The sequence below is a fragment of the Littorina saxatilis genome, linkage group LG15 (genome assembly GCF_037325665.1).
Source record: "Littorina saxatilis isolate snail1 linkage group LG15, US_GU_Lsax_2.0, whole genome shotgun sequence".
NCBI classification, from domain to species: domain Eukaryota; kingdom Metazoa; phylum Mollusca; class Gastropoda; order Littorinimorpha; family Littorinidae; genus Littorina; species Littorina saxatilis.
This window is the reverse complement of record NC_090259.1, coordinates 37,324,442-37,343,562: the sequence shown is the minus strand read 5'-3', so window position 1 is coordinate 37,343,562 and position 19,121 is coordinate 37,324,442. Positions and strand designations below refer to the sequence as shown.

At 40.4% G+C, this 19,121-nt stretch overlaps 1 protein-coding gene across 1 annotated transcript in view; it reads left to right on the top strand.

Annotated features, from left to right (window-relative positions):
- Nucleotides 1–19,121, top strand: part of LOC138948007 (contactin-3-like) — a 62,755-nt gene that overhangs the window by 12,426 nt on the left and 31,208 nt on the right. Inside the window, exons 6-22 of the mRNA XM_070319535.1 lie at nucleotides 919–1,224; nucleotides 1,985–2,138; nucleotides 3,199–3,317; nucleotides 4,026–4,139; nucleotides 4,804–4,956; nucleotides 5,268–5,383; nucleotides 5,810–5,963; nucleotides 6,732–6,938; nucleotides 7,442–7,510; nucleotides 8,057–8,186; nucleotides 11,534–11,703; nucleotides 12,182–12,316; nucleotides 13,075–13,245; nucleotides 14,107–14,177; nucleotides 14,810–15,041; nucleotides 15,629–15,699; nucleotides 17,945–18,087. Of these exons, the coding sequence (XP_070175636.1) occupies nucleotides 919–1,224; nucleotides 1,985–2,138; nucleotides 3,199–3,317; nucleotides 4,026–4,139; nucleotides 4,804–4,956; nucleotides 5,268–5,383; nucleotides 5,810–5,963; nucleotides 6,732–6,938; nucleotides 7,442–7,510; nucleotides 8,057–8,186; nucleotides 11,534–11,703; nucleotides 12,182–12,316; nucleotides 13,075–13,245; nucleotides 14,107–14,177; nucleotides 14,810–15,041; nucleotides 15,629–15,699; nucleotides 17,945–18,087 (2,515 nt within the window). The remainder of the gene's footprint in view (nucleotides 1–918; nucleotides 1,225–1,984; nucleotides 2,139–3,198; nucleotides 3,318–4,025; nucleotides 4,140–4,803; nucleotides 4,957–5,267; nucleotides 5,384–5,809; nucleotides 5,964–6,731; nucleotides 6,939–7,441; nucleotides 7,511–8,056; nucleotides 8,187–11,533; nucleotides 11,704–12,181; nucleotides 12,317–13,074; nucleotides 13,246–14,106; nucleotides 14,178–14,809; nucleotides 15,042–15,628; nucleotides 15,700–17,944; nucleotides 18,088–19,121) is intronic.

Genomic DNA, 19,121 nt, shown 5'->3' with positions numbered 1-19,121 from the left:
CTTTCCCTCTCCTTTTTAATTACTGCTAGTTGTTGTTTTTGGGTTCACTGCTATTTGTTTTCACTTTTTTGTTTACTTTCCTTTCTCCAAATGTTGTCCTGAAGAAGTCACCATAGTCAAACATTTTGAGATCGGAATTGTGCTGTTTTTGTCTTGGTGGGTAAAGATATCTTTTGTTTTTGAACGTGGAGCCGTGAAAGTGAACTGAACTGGGTAATTTCTCATTAAATAGCGCCCAGGGACAAAGAGTTTCTGTAGTGATTACTTGCGAGGCTGTTCGAAAAATATAATAATAATAATAATAAAGATAGCTTATATAGCGCCGCTTCACAAATTTAACTATGCTCTTAGCGCTGTACATCGAGATATAACAATTTCAATAATATAAATACAAAGATGATATTATAATAATACACATTTACAAATATCACTCACGTGCATACATCCTCGTGCACACCACGCGCATACACACTCCCACTCATTAACAAGTGCTTCCATCCCCCTGCCACTGAGATGTTCATATACCCCCCCCTGGACAAGCTCACGCCATGTCCGTCTCCTCTCTGGACTGTACATACACTCAGCAAGAAAAAGAAAGACTAAATGCAAATTTCATACAGAACCCTATAGCTCAATCAAAGCTGAAGCAACTATACAAAAAAGACACATTCAAACAACAAATCTAACTTCACCTCTAACAGTCTATAAAGATGGCAAGGACAATTTACAAGGATTCGCGAAAAAGGTGCGTTTTAAGGGAACTGCGGAAATATGATTTGAAGGGAAACTTTCGTTTGATGGTGGCCATCCAGCTTGAGTGAAACAGTGTTGAACATTTGTTACAGATAATTTGGGAATTCTGTGCACTAGATTTCATGGTGATTAAGGGACTTAAGCTTATATTTTCTCTTCTTCTAGATCTAGAGCTGAACTTCGCCACAGAACCTTCTCATACGAGTGCCTTGGCGGGAACTCCGGCCACGCTTCACTGCACGCCTCCCCCCAGCGTTCCCCCCGCTGAGGTCACATGGTACAAAGACTACGCCCCCTTTGTCGAGCGTGCAGGAGTCTTCGCCGCAAGAGTGGTGCACAACGGCACGCAGAGAAACCTGCACTTCTTTTCCGTGCAGGAGATGGACGAAGGGGATTATTACTGCGTGGCCACCAACGGGAATACCATTCCTACCGGTAGAACATCCGTCATTGCTCGACTCACTGTGGAAGGTGAAAGATGTGTATGATGTTGGTTTGAGCAGTCGGTGTACAGTGGAACCCCTCTTTTAAGGCCTCCAATAATCAGAGTAAATTGGGTCTTAAAAAGGAGGGAGTCTTAAAATGGGGGTCAGAGGTTATGAACAGAAAGTCTGAGAAAACAAGGTCTTAAAAAGGAGGGAGTCTGAAATTGGGGGGTCTTAAAAGGGGGGTTCCACTGTATGATGGTTGTGCATGTATCCATCAAGCCATTCAAAATTAGGATTAGGGGCTTCATTAATAAATTACAAGAGAAAAGGACGTCTTGAGAGGAACCAAGATAACTGTATATATATATACAGACGGATGCAAATTGAAAATGAAGTGTTTATTTGAATGCTTTTGAACTGGTTGCTTTATTCAGTATCTGAGGCATACTGAAACTGAATAAAGAAATGTGGAAGTAAAGAAAAGATGAAAACAGATCACCTTTAAATCTGACCAGAAAGGAGGTCTTTTCTAGATCTGTAAAAAAACCAAAAAAACAGATCACTGCTTATTTTATTATTCTCGTAAAATAAAGAATTGTCATTGTATATGAGTGGTACATGCGATGTGTGGCCCCTCCGATGAGAGGACACCTCCCTTGAAAGGACACCTGCCCTCTCTTTGTCTATTATCTCTACTAAAATATACCTGTCATAACTGGTCCCAAGGGTGTCCTTTCAGCGCAGGTACCACTGTATTTAAAGCTGTTTGAGGTTAACATCAAGCTTTGGTTAATTTATTTCAGGAGCTCCAGTGATCACAGAACCCCCTATCAACACACAGGTGATCAAGGGCACGCTACTCCACTTGACGTGTCGTGTGGACTTGGCCACCGTGCGGTCGGTCTTCTGGATGTTCAATGCAGACATGGTTCAAACCTCTGCTGATGTGTCCATCATGTGAGTGTTTGTTTGGTGATTTGTTTGGTTATTGGGGGGCCTGGTAGCTCAGTTGGAAGAGCACTGGGCTTGTGATCTGAGGGTCACAGGTCGGAAACCAGGCCGGGACAGACACAGGTCAACTTTCTGTGCACATTCTGAGACGGTATCCATGTTCCACCCCTGTGTCACCACTGTGGCATGTGAAAGACCTCGGTCATTCTGCCATAAGTGCATGTTGATGATTACACCTAAACACGCACACACCTGGGTAGCGCGACTCTGTTGCTGCTAGCTTTCCACTGGGAGGAAGCAACCCAAATTTCCTAGCACTGGGACAATAAAGTAAAGTAAAGTTTGTTTTCTTGTTTCTTTGCTTCATATTGACCAGTAGAACGCAGGGATATTGGCACGTGAGTGCGTAATGTTTGTGATAATGTATTATTGTGCAATTTGCTTTATGTAGTGCGTGTGTGTGCCCATGCGTGTGTTTGTGATAATGTTTTACAGAGCAATGTGTTATTCATTGATATGTGTGTGTTTGTGATAATGTTTCTTAGAGCAATGTGTTATTCATTGATGTGTGTGTGTGTTTGTGATAATGTTTCTTAGAGCAATGTGTTATTCATTGATGTGTGTGTGATTGTGATAGTGTTTCATAGAGCAATGTGTTATTCATTGATATGTGTGTGATTGTGATAGTGTTTCATAGAGCAATGTGTTATTCATTGATATGTGTGTGATTGTGATAGTGTTTCATAGAGCAATGTGTTATTCATTGATATGTGTGTGATTGTGATAGTGTTTCATAGAGCAATGTGTTATTCATTGATATGTGTGTGATTGTGATAATGTTTTATAGAGCGATGTGTTATTCATTGATATGTATGTGATTGCACGTTAAATAATGTTTTGTTGTCGTAGTATTTTGATTGTACAGCGCTTTGAGCAGGGTTAAACCCTGGATACATGCGCTATATCTATATTATGCATTATTATCTGTCCTTCTGCTCTTCCACATTTTTAGATTTTCTATGGTTGGTTGTTGTTGTGTTTTTATCTCTATTTTCCCTTTGTGAAGAAATCACGGACAAGATCTGTGGATCAACAACGTGGGGAAGTCATGGGAAGGCCTGTACACCTGCACTGCAGAAAACAGTTATGGGAAGAAAAGTGCGTCTGCTGTCGTTTCCGTTATTGGTGAGTTCTTTTTTGTTTGCTGTTGAAGGATTTGGTGTTGCAGGGAAAAATTATTAGCAGTGCAGAAGTTTTCTGTTAAAGATGATCGAGTAACAACAATGGACGATGTACGAAGACTGCTGATGCCTCCTGAATAAGGAGAAATGAACTGTACTGTTTGCGAACAAGATAAAAATGAAAATGAACTCACCCAATACGAAGACGGACACAATAAAAATAGAACCGGTTTCAACCGAAAATATGACTGACAGGGAGAGAGAGAATGAAGAAAATAAGTTTTGAAGAATAGACACAACCTTAACACTTTCTGCAGCAGGTCACTCAGATTTGTAGTAAGTGTTGTAACTGTGTAGTAACTGTGTATCAACACGCTGGAATGCAGGCGTTAGATCGACGTTACAGTAAGCAACTGAAGCTAACAGTCTGAGCGGATATATCCGTACCTGGTCAGATAGAACCATATGAGTGGGTCGGATATATCCGTTAAGTTAAGACCTCCAAACATCTGAAAAAATTAGGTCTTAAAAAGCAGGGGACTTAAAATGGGGGTATATTTACAGAGATTATGAATATAACATCTAAGAAAACAGGGTCTTAAAAGGGAGAGAGTCTTAAAAGGGGGAGTCTTAAAAGGGGGGTTCTACTGTATATATTTTCATCTTGTTCTAGTCTTGTTCCATATCTGTAGTGTTTGTGGTTCCATGGCAGTTCCTCCAGTCACTCTGAAGTCTCTAGGAGCTAAAAGTGTCACCGTCAACTATGCCATTCTTCTGCCCTGCTTTGTCTATGGGGACCCAGGGCCAGCGTTTGTATGGTACCACAGTGAGTATCTGCACATTCATAATCGCGAGATATCAAAGAAGTTTGTGTGGTACAGTGGTACCTGCGATGAAAGGACACCCTTGCCACCAGCAAAAAGTGTTCCTACATTGCAGCTGCCCTTTCATGACAGGTATGCTTCAGTAGAGATAATAAACTCGGGACAATAGGAGGTGTCCTTTCAAGGGAGGTGTCCTCTCATTGGAGGGGCCTGGGGCACAGGTACCACTGGTTGCGCAGTTGGTAGAGCGCTGGACTTGCACTCCTCGGGTTACGAGTTCGAATCCAGGTTGGATCGGACATGGGTCAACTTTATGTGATGACTCAGAGAGGGTATCCATGTTCCACCCATGCGTCACCACCGTGGCATGTAAAAGACCTCGTTCATTCTGCCAGAAGTGCAGGTGGCTAAATTCAACCTGAACACCTTGGCTCACTGACTTGTGAATTTTTTGACCGTTTGCACGGTAACTGAGGAATTTGCATTAAAGATGTCATTCTGGAAAATTTTTGCAAATTTATTTATAATTCTTGGCTCGTACTTTTGTAGATATGCAACCACTAGTACCATTACTGTTTGAGACATTTGTGTAGATGTCATTTATGGAAGATTTTTTACAAATGTATTGGCATCTATTTACTTTCTTCTCCTTTGCTTTCTCCGCAGACGGAACTTTGGTTACAGGAGACGCCAAACACAGACTGTTAACCACAGGGCTGTACATCGACCCTGTTTCCATTGACGACAGGGGCAGCTACTCTTGCAAGGGAAACAACTCTGGTGGATTTGCGTGGAGCAACGGCACACTGGATGTAACAGGTAAAAACCAGACTAGAGCGGATTGTGCTGTCAGACTTGGTTAAACAGACGCTTCCACAAAAGAAAATATGATGGAAAATGTGTAGAACAGTAGTGGTGGTTAGAGAAAATGTATGTTGGAGAGAAAACAAATAACACATTTGTGCTCATTTTGCAAGTCTTTTGTTTTGTTTTGGTTTGAATGATACCAGTTGTTGTATCTATAAACACATCAACCTGCCAAGATTAAAATATGGCCTAGATCACCTGGTGCAGTTTTAAAATAAAACACAAAGCATTACATCTTTTTATATAATGAATATGTCTTTCAGTGCCTCCTACCGCTGACACAGGAGAGAAGCAAGTTGCAGCGGTTGTTGGGAAACCGTTGACCTTGAGATGCCAAGTTCAAGGTCATCCTTTTCCCTCGGTACTCTGGCTGCACAATGTAAGATTTTGAATATCTATAAACACAAGATCTGAGATTAGAAAAACAGGAACGGTTATAGTTTATGGAACGTTTAAAGGCACACTCCTTCTCGTGAAAACAGCTGGGCTCACTAGAACCTTGATCTAATTGATCTTTACACTGCACAAACAAGATACACAACCAAAAACTGCTCATGAAAAAGTGAACATTTAGCTATGGAGGTTGGGTTTGCTCCGTCAAAAGATCGCAGGAAGCAAATTCTCCACCCTTAACCCACCAGGCCCAGCCCGAGTTTCAACACTCAGTCTTCCACATGGGAGACAGACGTTTAATCCATTAGGCTATTGCACCTGCCTGGTCACATATTATAAGACTGGTTCAATGTCTCAACAGTTCAGTTTGTTATTGACAAGTAACATTAGTTTATCAACTGTTTCTTTCCAGGGAACATCCAGCGCGGAGAGAGGGGTTGTGCTTTCTCAGGACAACAGAACCGTGACGATACCTGTGTTTACCTGGGCACACTCAGGGCAGTACACCTGTCTGGCACAAAATGATGTCGGCAGTGACATGTCAACAGCAGTTGTTAGCACTCAAGGTATGTTAATGTTTAATACACTGGAAACCTTATTTTAATATCCACTTATGCCCCCCCTCCAACCAGCCTCCTTTTAAGACTTTGATTTTTCAGATTTTCAGTTCATTACCTCTGAACTTACCCCCATTCGAAGACTCCCTCATTTATAAGTTCTGATTTAACCGATTTTTGGAGATGGGGGCGGGGGTCCGCTGTATATCTATTTACAAGATGAATACCCGCTTCGCCGGGTATGGCTTCGCCGGGAAGAAGTTGAGCCGAATACCCGACTGCGCCGGGGACCCGGCTTTGCCGGGTGTAGGCCGGCTTTGTCGGCGCACCGCACGAAGGAAGGGAGATAAACGCGCAAAACACTGGAGAAGAGTAAAAATAGTATAACGGGAATATGGATTGAGCGTTGTCGACAGTGACCTTCTAAAAATAGAAACGGGAATATGGATTGACGCCACACGAAGGAAGGGAGATAAACGCTGAAAACACTGGAGAAGATAAGGAAGAGTTACTGGGAATGGATCCAGAGAAAAACCAAAATCGGTTCAGCGCTGCGCGCTGAGAGCACGTGTTGAAATATCTCATCGAGCAGGTTGTGTCCGGGGTGTACCTGAATATGGCCACCAAATTTGAAACAGATCCATCGAGAACCTTGGGCGTGCATCGCGAACACACAGACACAAGTCGTATATATATAGATGGTGTCTTGTGTCTTTAAGCTGCCTACTAATTTTCACGTTTGTTCACATTTCTGCATAATTATCCAATGTGTTTCAGTGAAACCAAAAGTGCTGCAAATCGTGGGCAAAACGAGCGTTGACGTTCAGCGTTCTCTGAACCTGACGTGCGTGGTTGAGGGTGTGCCTACACCCAGGATTTCCTGGGTACATGACGGCAACAGTGTGCAGGGTACCCTGAATAGCAGGGTCAGTTTCCCCACGCCCGCTTCTCTGCTGGTAAAGTTTGTCACCAAGATCGATGAAGGTAGGTAAATGTGTCTTATGCAGTGAGCTATAATGACCTTGATTACTTTTCTCAGATTAGTCCCTCGTTAGGGCAAGGGCCAGATACAAAAAAGCATACCTATGCTTATTATTCAAACAATTTCTTTTAAAAAAAATTGCCATTCTCAGGACAGTCTTAATTAATATCCTATCTACAGTTTATCTTCCCCTCCAAATTTCATAACGTTCCTCCCTTTTAAGGCTTTATTTGTTTTAGATTTTCTGTTCATAATGTCTGTAAATTTACCTCCATTGTAAGACTCTATTTTCGCAGATTTCTTGATATTGCAAAGGCAGTTACATGTCCTTTTATCCAAGTGTTTGAGCAGTGACTTTTCATCTGGCCTAACAACCAACCGTTGCTATCTTTAGCTTTGTGATCTCAGTCTGTGGTGGGTTTGTCATGAATTGTGAAGTTGTGCGCAGTTAAAATATTTTCACACAATGTCAGTTCTCAGAAAATGCATTCCAAATCATGTGCAGGTGTCTATGAGTGTGTGGCGACCAACATCGCAGGAAGCTGCAGAGGCAATGTCAGTGTTGTCATTGTAGGTAAGTCAAATCACACGCCATTTCTGTTTCAAACTGGGCCCAGTCCGGTTTAGTTGTCCAGCCATAAAGAAAAGACTTTTAAGTTTAAATACAAAAACAAAAATGCAATGCTGATGTAAAAGAAAATTTTTTATTTTGGACATTACTTTGTAGACAATACATGAGCGGATTTGTGTCGGTGAAGTTTAAGTTGATGTGAAGTATTTTATATAAAATGAAATTCAAAGTACAGTGCTACCTGCAGTAAAAGGACGCCCTTGGGACCGGCCAAAAGTGTCTCTACATTGCAGGTGGCCTGTCATGACAGGTATATTTTGGTCATGCATGATAATGGACCAAGAAGGTGTCCTTTCTTTTGAGGTGTCTTCTCGTCAGAGGGTCCTCACACCCTGGTCCCAGGGGTCCTGATTTGGCCTAAATGGTCCGCTGGACCCATTAAGCAACAGTTAACTAACTAACTAACCCTGGTCCCATTGTAGCTTGTATATCTGTTTCGGTTTAATTAAGATAGCAAGATGAAACGATTGGGCTTTTTTCTCTCTTCAGAGCCCCCGCGTCCTCCAAAACTCCTGGAGGCCAAAGCGTTGTCTGTGAATTCTGTGTTTCTGAGATGGGAACACGTGTTTCAACCCCCAAGTACAGATGTCAACACCTTTGTTGTCCACTATAGAAAAAGGTGGGTACAGTTGATTGTTTGTTCATGATCCATTTCTCAGGTCATGCATATACAGTTTGTGTTAGCTCTGATTAGATTTGTGATTCTGTTATGAAAGTGCTATGAAACTCACCTGCCTGTTTCTAGATAAGTACACACTATGCAGGCATAAAGTGAAGATATGAGTATTTGCATACAAGATCATGAAGATGTTCCTCTCGACAAAATATCAAGGTCACAGAAGGACAAGTTTAAGTAAAAAAAAATTGAAAGTTGTCATTGTGTCAAACAAATTTAAAAGAGAAGCTTTGAAACTAATCACACTCTTCCAAGACTTGATAACCTCCAGATATGACCCAAGTCTGGTTGACCTTTGTCAAATGTCAAGGTCACACTGCCGTTTTGGTGAATAATAATGAATTAACCATTTCTTGAATGTTTATTAATCCAAATCTTTGACATTTCACACACTTACGGGGTTTCATAACTTCCAACATGACCCTCAAGTCTGGTTGACCCGGACAATTATCACTTTCTTGAAGATAGAACATAGTGAAGGGAGTTTTTTCATGTGTGTGTATGTATTTGAGTCATTCTTCACTTATTGTGACAAAAAAGGGGAATTGGCCCCAAAAATCAAACTTGTCATAAGAATAAAACGATTAGTGCCAATCTGAAGACATGTGCATCAACTACCTGAATATGCAAACAGCAAATTGGTAGCTTTGATACCTTAGATAAAAACTCCATTCTCGTCGGGGGGTCATGGTTCTGGTAACCTGCATAATGTTGTGACACTAAAGCATGAAATATACCACTTTTAATCACTCAAGTTGTGTAATAAGCATTGATAGGATAGAAGTACTTCTTTTTCTACCAATATGAACCATGTTTAATGGTAATGAGTGGAACTCGTACGGTTGCAAGGCAGGAAATAGTGTGACGCCATGTGCAGGTTACCAGGCTTCTTTTTTTTTTCACCAAAGACTTGATTTCTTTACACTCATTATCATTGACTATTCACATGATTTCCACACACATACCCTTGCAATGATGCAAGTAGAACACAATACAGTCTGTTCTTGAAAGAAAATGTGATAATAAAATGAAAAAGGTAACCTGTGTGATGCGTGACGCCACTGCACAACACAGGTTAAAAAAGACAACAGGGAGAGAAAAGAAAGCAATAAAAGAAAAGTTATGAAAAACAAAAGTATCTGGTAGTTCCTTCTTCTTTAATAATCAGAATTTAAAAAAATTAACACGTTTTCTACAAAAACAACGCTGATCGCTGCGTTTCCCTGCTACCTGCATCACAAGTGACACTGGGAAAATCTGCAGGGATTCGAATGCACTTGTGGTCAATTGACTGATATTAAAAAATACAGCTTCTTAGTAAAAACAGAGCCTTCAGATAGATTACCTATAGCATGAAAAACACTTCTTGTGAACTTACCGATGCACCCTGTGAAACGAAATGAATGGCGATCAAGCGATGTTTCGGCCGAGTCCAACAAGTTACCTGCGCACACTGGTTCTCGGTTGTGTGACACGTCATCGAATTTGGTTTAGAAAACACACCACGTGACTATTTTTGACCCAAAACGTCATCAAGTTTGGGGTAGAGTTTGATAATGCATGTTTCGGGGCCCTTCACAACATGCCAAGTTGTCGATCACCGAAACAGAACTTGAAAAACAAACTCTGGTAACCTGAGTGACAAACGTGACACCAAGCACAAATCAAGACATTACAAGTCTTTGGAAATATTTTATTTCTTGTTTTTCAATAAAAATGTGAGTGTCTTTCATATGTTTGTCAGTTTTCATTAAAATTTTGTTTGTTCAATAATTGTGTCGTCTGCTTGACCTGAATCTGTGGATAGGAATTTTGTGACGCCACGTGAAGGCAGGTTACCTCCATTTCAAACCCCAATTTTACGGCAAAAAGCAAGCAGAGTAAAGCATTCGAACATACCGCTGATTTATTTTAACCTTGGACAATCACATGCAGTCAATCATTTGGGTTTGGCTATCTTTAAACTAATTGCAATGGGCGATTACAGAAGTAGGGGTACGCATTCCCATTTTCCGACGCCATTTTCAGCACTAAAATCGGAATTGAATCAAAATTAACCACAGTAACAATTTTTTTTTTCCATAGTGCCATTTTCTACCGATGCATTTACATTGATAAAACACGGATATGATGTGATTTTGTTTTTTAATTATCTGAAATTATTGTTTTTTGGCTTTGAACGAGATGTACCGCGATAGTCACGATAAGTGAAGAATGACTCATTTGATACAGCATATAATTTGTTTTTAATTGAAATCCAAAAACATTTTCATTTTTGACTCACATGCGAAGCAAAAGTGAGTCTATGTACTCACCCGAGTCGTCCGGCCGTCCGGCCGTCCGGCCGGCCGGAAAACTTTAACGTTGGATATTTCTTGGACACTATTCAGTCTATCAGTACCAAATTTGGCAAGATGGTGTATGATGACAAGGCCCCAAAAAACATACATAGCATCTTGACCTTGCTTCAAGGTCAAGGTCGCAGGGGCCATAAATGTTGCCTAAAAAACAGCTATTTTTCACATTTTTCCCATTTTCTCTGAAGTTTTTGAGATTCAATACCTCACCTATATATGATATATAGGGCAAAGTAAGCCCCATCTTTTGATACCAGTTTGGTTTACCTTGCTTCAAGGTCAAGGTCACAGGAGCTCTTCAAAGTTGGATTGTATACATATTTTGAAGTGACCTTGACCCTGAACTATGGAAGATAACTGTTTCAAACTTAAAAATTATGTGGGGCACATGTTATGCTTTCATCATGAGACACATTTGGTCACATATGATCAAGGTCAAGGTCACTTTGACCCTTATGAAATGTGACCAAAATAAGGTAGTGAACCACTAAAAGTGACCATATCTCATGGTAGAAAGAGCCAATAAGCACCATTGTACTTCCTATGTCTTGAATTAACAGCTTTGTGTTGCATGACCTTGGATGACCTTGACCTTGGGTCAAGGTCACATGTATTTTGGTAGGAAAAATGTGTAAAGCATGTGAGTCGTATGGGCTTTGCCCTTCTTGTTGTCCTTGATCATGCATTGCCTCGCTTGTGTCTTCCTTGCAAGCAGCTGAACATTTTGTCAGATAAGTTTTCTGTATAATTAGTGTTTGTCTGTGCACTTAAAAGACGGCTGGGACGAAATATCTGTGAACGTAACGTGTTTTTTTGTCAATAATTAAATGTTCCAACAACATACCTTTCTTGTTTTTTTTATTCTGTTTCTTATTTATATTACATCTGACAGAAGTGAGTCATATGAGCATGTTGTTTATGTTGTTTTGACAGAGTTGACGGGGACACTGTAGACTATGTGGACAAGATGTCTGCCTTGACGACAGAGAAGGAAATAGACGGCCTGGACGCAGGCACAGAGTATGTGTTCACTGTCTCCGCAGAAAATTCAGCTGGCCAAGGCATTCATAGTAACCCCCTCTCTGCCGTCACTTTTGAGTCAGGTGAGTCAGCATGAAAGAAATAACGAGTAAAGTATGATTGTATGAATTTGGTATTTGATATATCGTATTGTCGTTGGGGAAATCCCTCATGGAAATGAAGGCTGCTATCACTAGATAGCGTGCAGTGCCAGAATCACGCTACCCAATGTTGTGGGGGTTTTTCCCTGCATGTGTGTTTTCCAAGGCTTGAGACTTCTGCTGTGACCTTTGGATGTTTTGACATGTGCACGGGTGCACACAGGGGTGTTCGGACACCAAGGAGAGTGCACAAAGTTGACTCTGGGAAACAAATCCTTTACCGAATGTGGGGGTCGAATCCATCCTGATAGCAACTGAGCAATCGCCCCGCCCACATATGCATACAGGGATGTTGACTCTTCATTCTAATCGCCATTTTTGATTATCATTTTGTTTTTTAGCTTTTGTCCCAATGAGTACCTGTACTATTAATTTCATTTATCTTTTTTTTCAATTCCAGGCCCCTCAGAACCAGTTAATTTCCGTATGGTGAGAACATCGGCCACCACAGCGACTGTTGTCTGGGAAACCCCGTCAGACACCAATGGGAACATTCAGCGTTACCAGCTACAGTTCAAGAAGCAGGGAGAAAAAGGTAAATGGTCGTAGAGAATTTTTATCTTCTACGTTTGTTCTTTTTCATTACTTCATTGCCCCATTGCTAGGAAATTTGGGTTGCTAGTAGCAAAAGAGTCGTGCTACCCGAGTATGTGTGTGTTTAGGCCTAATCAGCGGCTTGCACTTATGGCAGAGTGATCGAGGTCTTGCACGGGCCTTTGTGGTGATACAGGGGTAGGATATGGATAACATCTCTGAGTCTGCACATGTATACAGTTGACCCATGTTCTGCCTGCCTGCGTGCATGCCTATGTGTGTGTTTGTGTGTGTGTGTGTGTGTGTGTGTGTGTGTGTGTGTGTGTGTGTGTGTGTGTGTGTGTGTGTGTGTGTGTGTGTGTGTGTGTGTATAGAGCGGTTCCCAGAACACTGCATGACTTATGTTTATGAATCGTTACATATGAGACAAGTTAGCACTGTCTCAGTTAAAGAGTTTCGGCCAGCTTGGGACATACATGGTACCTGCAATGAAAGGACACCCTTGGGACTAGCCATACGTGTCCTTACATTGCAGGTGGCCTGTCATGATGGGTATACTTTGGTAGAGATAATAGAAAAAGGGACAACAGAACGTGTCCTTTCAAGGGAGGTGTCCTCTCGTCGGAGGGGCCACAAATTGCAGTTACAGCTGTAATAGCCTTGGCAAAGAATGATTCAGCATGGTCAATTTCAACCCTTTAGGCTGACAAATTGACTGAATGTTTTCAAATCACTTTACGCAACTTGTTGCCTTTTCAGATTATTCTGTTCTTGGTGTGACAAGCACATCCTCCCCGACACAAACTGTGATGCTGGAATCTCTGGCACCGTACACCAACTACAGTCTTCGTGTGCGTGGCGCCAACGTCTGGCAGGGAAACACGATGTGGGGACTCTTTGAGACTCTCTCTCTTCTCACCAATATGACAGGTGTGTGTGTGTGTGTGTGTGTTTGTGTGTGTGTCTAAAGAGGGGGAATGTTGTGTTTGTTTGTTTGTTCGTTCGTTCATGGGCTGAAACTCCCACGGCTTTTACGTGTATGACCGTTTTTACTCCGCCATTTAGGCAGCCATACGCCGCTTTCGGAGGAAGCATGCTGGGTATTTTCGTGTTTCTATAACCCGCCGAACTCTGACATGGATTACAGGATCTTTTTCGTGTGCATTTGGTCTTGTGCTTGCGTGTACACACGGGGATGTTCGGACACCGAGGAGAGTCTGCACACAAAGTTGACTCTGAGAAATAAATCTCTCGCCGAACGTGGGGACGAACTCACGCTGACAGCGGCCAACTGGATACAAATCCAGCGCGCTACCGACTGAGCTACATCCCCGCCCCCGGAATGTTGTGTGTGCGGTACGAACGTCTTACAGGGAAAAACAATGTGGGGACTCTTTTCTGAGAGACTCTTCTCACCAATAGGATGTTGGGGGAGAGGTTGATGTGTTTGGACGGGGGGTAGAGGTGTTTGGATGAAATTTGTGTGTATTTTAATGGAGGGGGTTGTGTGTGTGCAGGGGTAGGATTTGTGAGTTGAGCTGGGGAAGGGTGTGTATGTGTATAAGCGGGTGTTCAAGTGTGTGTGTTGGGGAGCTATTTAAACACAAAGATTGTGGTTGTCACCTTGGTATGGAAGTTCTAGAGTGTCTTTTAGTTTAAGGGATGCACAATGGTGTATTGGTATAAGTTTGTGATTGTTTTGGTGATTATCATGCACAATGTCTGTCTGTGTGTAGATATGCATGTGTGTGTATTTTGAAATTTCATTCATTATCTTTGTTTTTCTACCAGTGCCTTCTGCACCACCATTGAACGTGAGAGCTACCATGCTGGACCCCTTCTCTGTGCTGGTGACCTGGCAGGTAGATGCAACATTCGTGAAGAAGTTAAACTGAACATTAGTGGAAAAAAGATGATTAAAAAATAAAGTAGTGGAGAAAAAAAAAAGCTTTCAGCATGCTTATCTTACTAATAAAAAATTTACATTTGTAGAACAAAATGTTCGAGTGTGGTGACGTTTCTTTGTGTGTTTCAATTCAGTCTGTGGCCTGGAACAGAAGATAGCGTAACTGACCATATATGTCTTATAATTATATTTGCAGTTTGTTAATAGACCTAGATTGCTCTGAGCTGCCATCTAGTGTATCTCAGAAATCCCATGCGACAGTGGAAGCCCTCTTTTGAGAAGACCTCCACAAATCTGAAAATATCAAGTCTTATCAAGGAGGAAGTCTGAAAATATCAAGTCTTATCAAGGAGGAAGTCTGAAAATATCAAGTCTTATCAAGGAGGAAGTCTGAAAATATCAAGTCTTATCAAGGAGGAAGTCTGAAAATATCAAGTCTTATCAAGGAGGAAGTCTGAAAATCAGGGTAGATTTGCACAAGTTATAAACAGAAAATGTGAGAAAACAGGGTCTTAAAAGGGGGTTCCCACTGTAACCACAATTAGAAGCTTTTTCCTTTATCAATGTGCGTATATTTCTTTCTTTCAGCCAGTGCCAGTATCACAGCAGAACGGACCAATCACACGCTACAGAGTAACCTACAGGCTTGAATTAGACTACGCTGTAGCGCTCGGCAGCTTGACACGCAACGGTTCCCAGGACAGCGCCACTATCACACGGTTGTCTCCCTGGACGTGGTACTCTTTCACAGTGGAGGCAGAAAATCCCAAAGGATTCAGTCCCAAAAGTGACATACTCACTATCAGAACTAACCCGACAGGTATGTTAGTGTGACGATGATAGGTATCAGCTGTGGCCTGAAATAGTTTTTATTGCTCTTTCTGCAATTTCTGTTACAAGAAGGCAAATGATAATAATAACCAGGTAAAGACATTACATGATGTATTACTTTCCTGAGTGAGGTTTGAAGGATGGAGCAGAGGGGACATTCAAACTTGATCACACCTCAAATGATGTTTATATTAAATATATAAAGTCTCTTTCCTAACTTGTGCTCATATCAAGTCAACAGAATGTGATAACTTGGCAGTTGGTTGTCACTGTATGTCATTGCCAGTCCTGGATTTAATTGTTCTTTTTGCTCTTCTTATCCGTTTTTGGATGGATGGGAAAAATCTTATTTGCTAGTTGAACTGCATGTGTTTCATCTGATTGTGCTGCAGATTGTAAATGCAGAAAGAAACAAAATGTACATCTTTCTTTTCTGTATTTTGTAGATGAAGGATTTTCCTTCTCTCGAAGTGTATTCAATGAAAAGTTGAAGCTTTTCTCCTTTCATTTCAAAGTGTGCGTGGTATGGATGCAACGCACATATTATTCTGACACAATGTTGCTCTGTCTTTTTAGCACCTACTGCCCCACCACAAAGCGTGACAGTGTCTGCTCTGCCTGGCGACATTCTCCATGTGGACTGGCAGGTACGTGTGCCTTGAGAGTTTATTGTGGAGTTCTTTTTCTTTGTATTGTTTGCCTGATGTGGTACAGTGGTACCTGCGATGTGTGGCCCCTCTGATGAGCGGACACCTCCCTTAAAAGGACACATTCTGAGGTCCCTTTGGCTATTATATCTACCAAAATATACCTGTCATGACAGGCCACCTGCAATGTAGGGACACTTTTTGTTGGGCCCAAGGGTGTCCTTTCATCGCAGGTATCACTGTACTCACTTGTCATGTTCCATGGCGCCAGATTTTAATTCCACCAGTCCTTCTTTTTTCCTTTTTTTTGGTTTTGTTTTTTATTTATTTATTTGTTTTATTCTTTCTTTATTTTATTTTTCCTCTTATTTCTTTCCTTCTTTCTGTATTTCTTTCTTTTTTACATTTAGTCAAGTTTTGACTAAATGTTTTAACATAGAGGGGGGAATCGAGACGAGGGTCATGGTGTATGTGTGTCTGTGTGTGCGTGTGTGTGTGTAGAGCGATTCAGAGTAAACTACTGGACCGATCTTTATGAAATTTGACATGAGAGTTCCTGGGTATGATATCTCCAGATGTTTTTTTCTTCTTTTTCGATAAATGTCTTTGATGACGTCATATCCGGCTTTTTGTAAAAGTTGAGGCGGCACTGTCACACTCTCATTTTTTAATCAAATTGATTGAAATTTTGGCCAAGCAATCTTCAACGAAGGCCGAATTTTGGTATTGCATTTCAGCTTGGTGGCTTAAAAATTAATTAATGACTTTGGTCATTAAAAATCTGAAAATTGTAATTAAAATTTGTTTTATATAAAACGATCCAAATTTACGTTTATCTTATTCTTCATTATTTTCTGATTCCAAAAACATATAAATATGTTATATTTGGATTAAAAACAAGCTCTGAAAATTAAAAATATAAAAATTATGATCAAAATCAAATTTTATCTTTTTCTTTGTCGGTTCCTGATTCCAAAAACATATAGATATGATATGTTTGGATTAAAAACACACTCAGAAAGTTAATACGAAGAAAGGTACAGAAAAGCGTGCTATGCAGCACAGCGAAACCACTACCGCGCTAAACAGTCTCGTCAGTTTTACTGCGTTTTGCACGAGCGGCGGACTACGGTCATTGTGAAAAAATGCAGTGTGTTCACTTTCATTCTTTGAGTTCCACAGCTTGACTAAATGTAGTAATTTCGCCTTTCGCGACTTGTTTCTTTTTACATTTAGTCAAGTTTTGACTAAATGTTTTAACGTAGAGGGGGAATCGAGACGAGGGTCGTGGTGTATGTGTGTGTGTGTGTGTGTCTGTCTGTCTGTCTGTCTGTCTGTGCGTGTGTGTGTGTAGAGCGATTCAGACCAAACTACTGGACCGATCTTTATGAAATTTTACATGAGAGTTCCTGGGAATGATATCCCCGGACGTTTTTTTCTTTTTTTCGATAAATGTCTTTGATGACGTCATATCCGGCTTTTTGTAAAAGTTGAGGCGGCACTGTCACACCCTCATTTTTCAATCAAATTGATTGAAATTTTGGCCAAGCAATCTTCGACGAAGGCCGGACTTCGGTATTGCATTTCAGCTTGGTGGCTTAAAAATTGATTAATGACTTTGGTCATTAAAAATCTGAAAATTGTAAAAAAAAATGTTTTTCATAAAACGATCCAAATTTACGTTCATCTTATTCTTCATCATTTCCTGATTCCAAAAACATATAAATATGTGATATTTGGATTAAAAACAAGCTCTGAAAATTAAAAAATTAAAAATTATGATCAAAATTAAATTTTCGAAATCAATTTAAAAACACTTTCATCTTATTACTTGTCGGTTCCTGATTCCAAAAACATATAGATATGATATGTTTGGATTAAAAACACGCTCAGAAAGTTAAAACGAAGAGAGGTACAGTAAAGCGTGCTATGAAGCACAGCGCAACCGCTACCGCGCCAAACGGGCTCGTCACTTTCACTGCCTTTTGCACTAGCGGCGGACTACGTTCAGTTTCATTCTGTGAGTTCCACAGCTTGACTAAATGTAGTAATTTCGCCTTACGCGACTTGTTCTTTCTTCCTATCGTCCTTCCTTCCTTCATTCCTTCCTTCCTTCCTTCCTTCCTTCCTTATTTCTTTTCGTTCTTGCCTAGGTTAATTCGCTATTTATTAACAGTAAAAAGAGAGTCAACTGAAGTTTTATCTTCTTTAATGTTGATTCACATGTATTTATGTGTGTGTGCAGCCCATCCCAGCCAAGCATCGTAACAGTGACCTGTCTGTGTATGTGGCCCAGTACAGACTGGCAGGGGATGACTCTTGGACAGAAGTATCTACGTCAGACAACAAGACACTCAGCATAACAATCAGGCAGGACTTTTTGTCATAGCTAATAGATGTGCGTTCGGCACCGAGCTTGAAAGCTGAAAGCGTGTGTGTGTGTGTGTGTGTGTGTGTGTGTGTGTGTGTGTGAATAGAATAGAATAGAATAGAATAGAATAATGTTTATTGTCATGAACCAGTAAAGTTATTGACACAACAAACAACAAATAATAATAATGCATTATACAATGCTAAAACAATCCGTAACAAATTTGCCAAGACGAACTTGAACTTCGTCTTCTAAAAATAAGTTACTTGGATTTTTGTTAGCATATTTCATATCGATATGTGAAGCATCTTCTTTAAATTCATCCCTTAATTTAACATATTTATTGCATTTATCTAGAAAATGTATTTCATCTTCTATGACATTGCATTCAATACAAAGACGATTTTCTTTAGGGATATTCTGATGTCTTCCACTTTCAATTTTTAGACAATGTGTGCTAGTCCTTAATCTGCTTAACATCTTTCTGTGTTTATTATTCTTAATTTGTATTAAGTATGACTGCATTTCGTAAGATTTACTGATCATAGAATAAAACTTAAGTCTGGAATATGTATCTGATTTTTCTTTTGTCCAGTATCTTATATATTCCTCTTGTTGTTTTTTGTCAATGGCAAACTTTAATTTGTGTACATTTAATGTAGATTGGTTATGCCAAACGTGACTAAAACCTAAGTTACAAAGAGATTGTCTAACAAATTGTAGCCATGGCGTTTCTGTCGGATGGAGCAACATTGAGTCATATAATTGATGTATATACGAATCTTGTTTGGAGTCTAGAATATGCGCCCAGAATGCTATTGTTTGTGATAACATTTTTAATCCTAAAGGGAACCTTCCTAATTCCCCCAGTACAGGTATCCACATAGCTTTTCTATGAACTCCAAGAAGGAATCGACAAAATTTGATATGAACAAATTCATGAGGAGTTTTGCTAGATAAACATGATCCAAAGAAATGATCAGTATTTGTTTGTTTTATTTTATTATTAAACGTAAACGGATACCAGATTTCAGCGCCATATGTTAATATC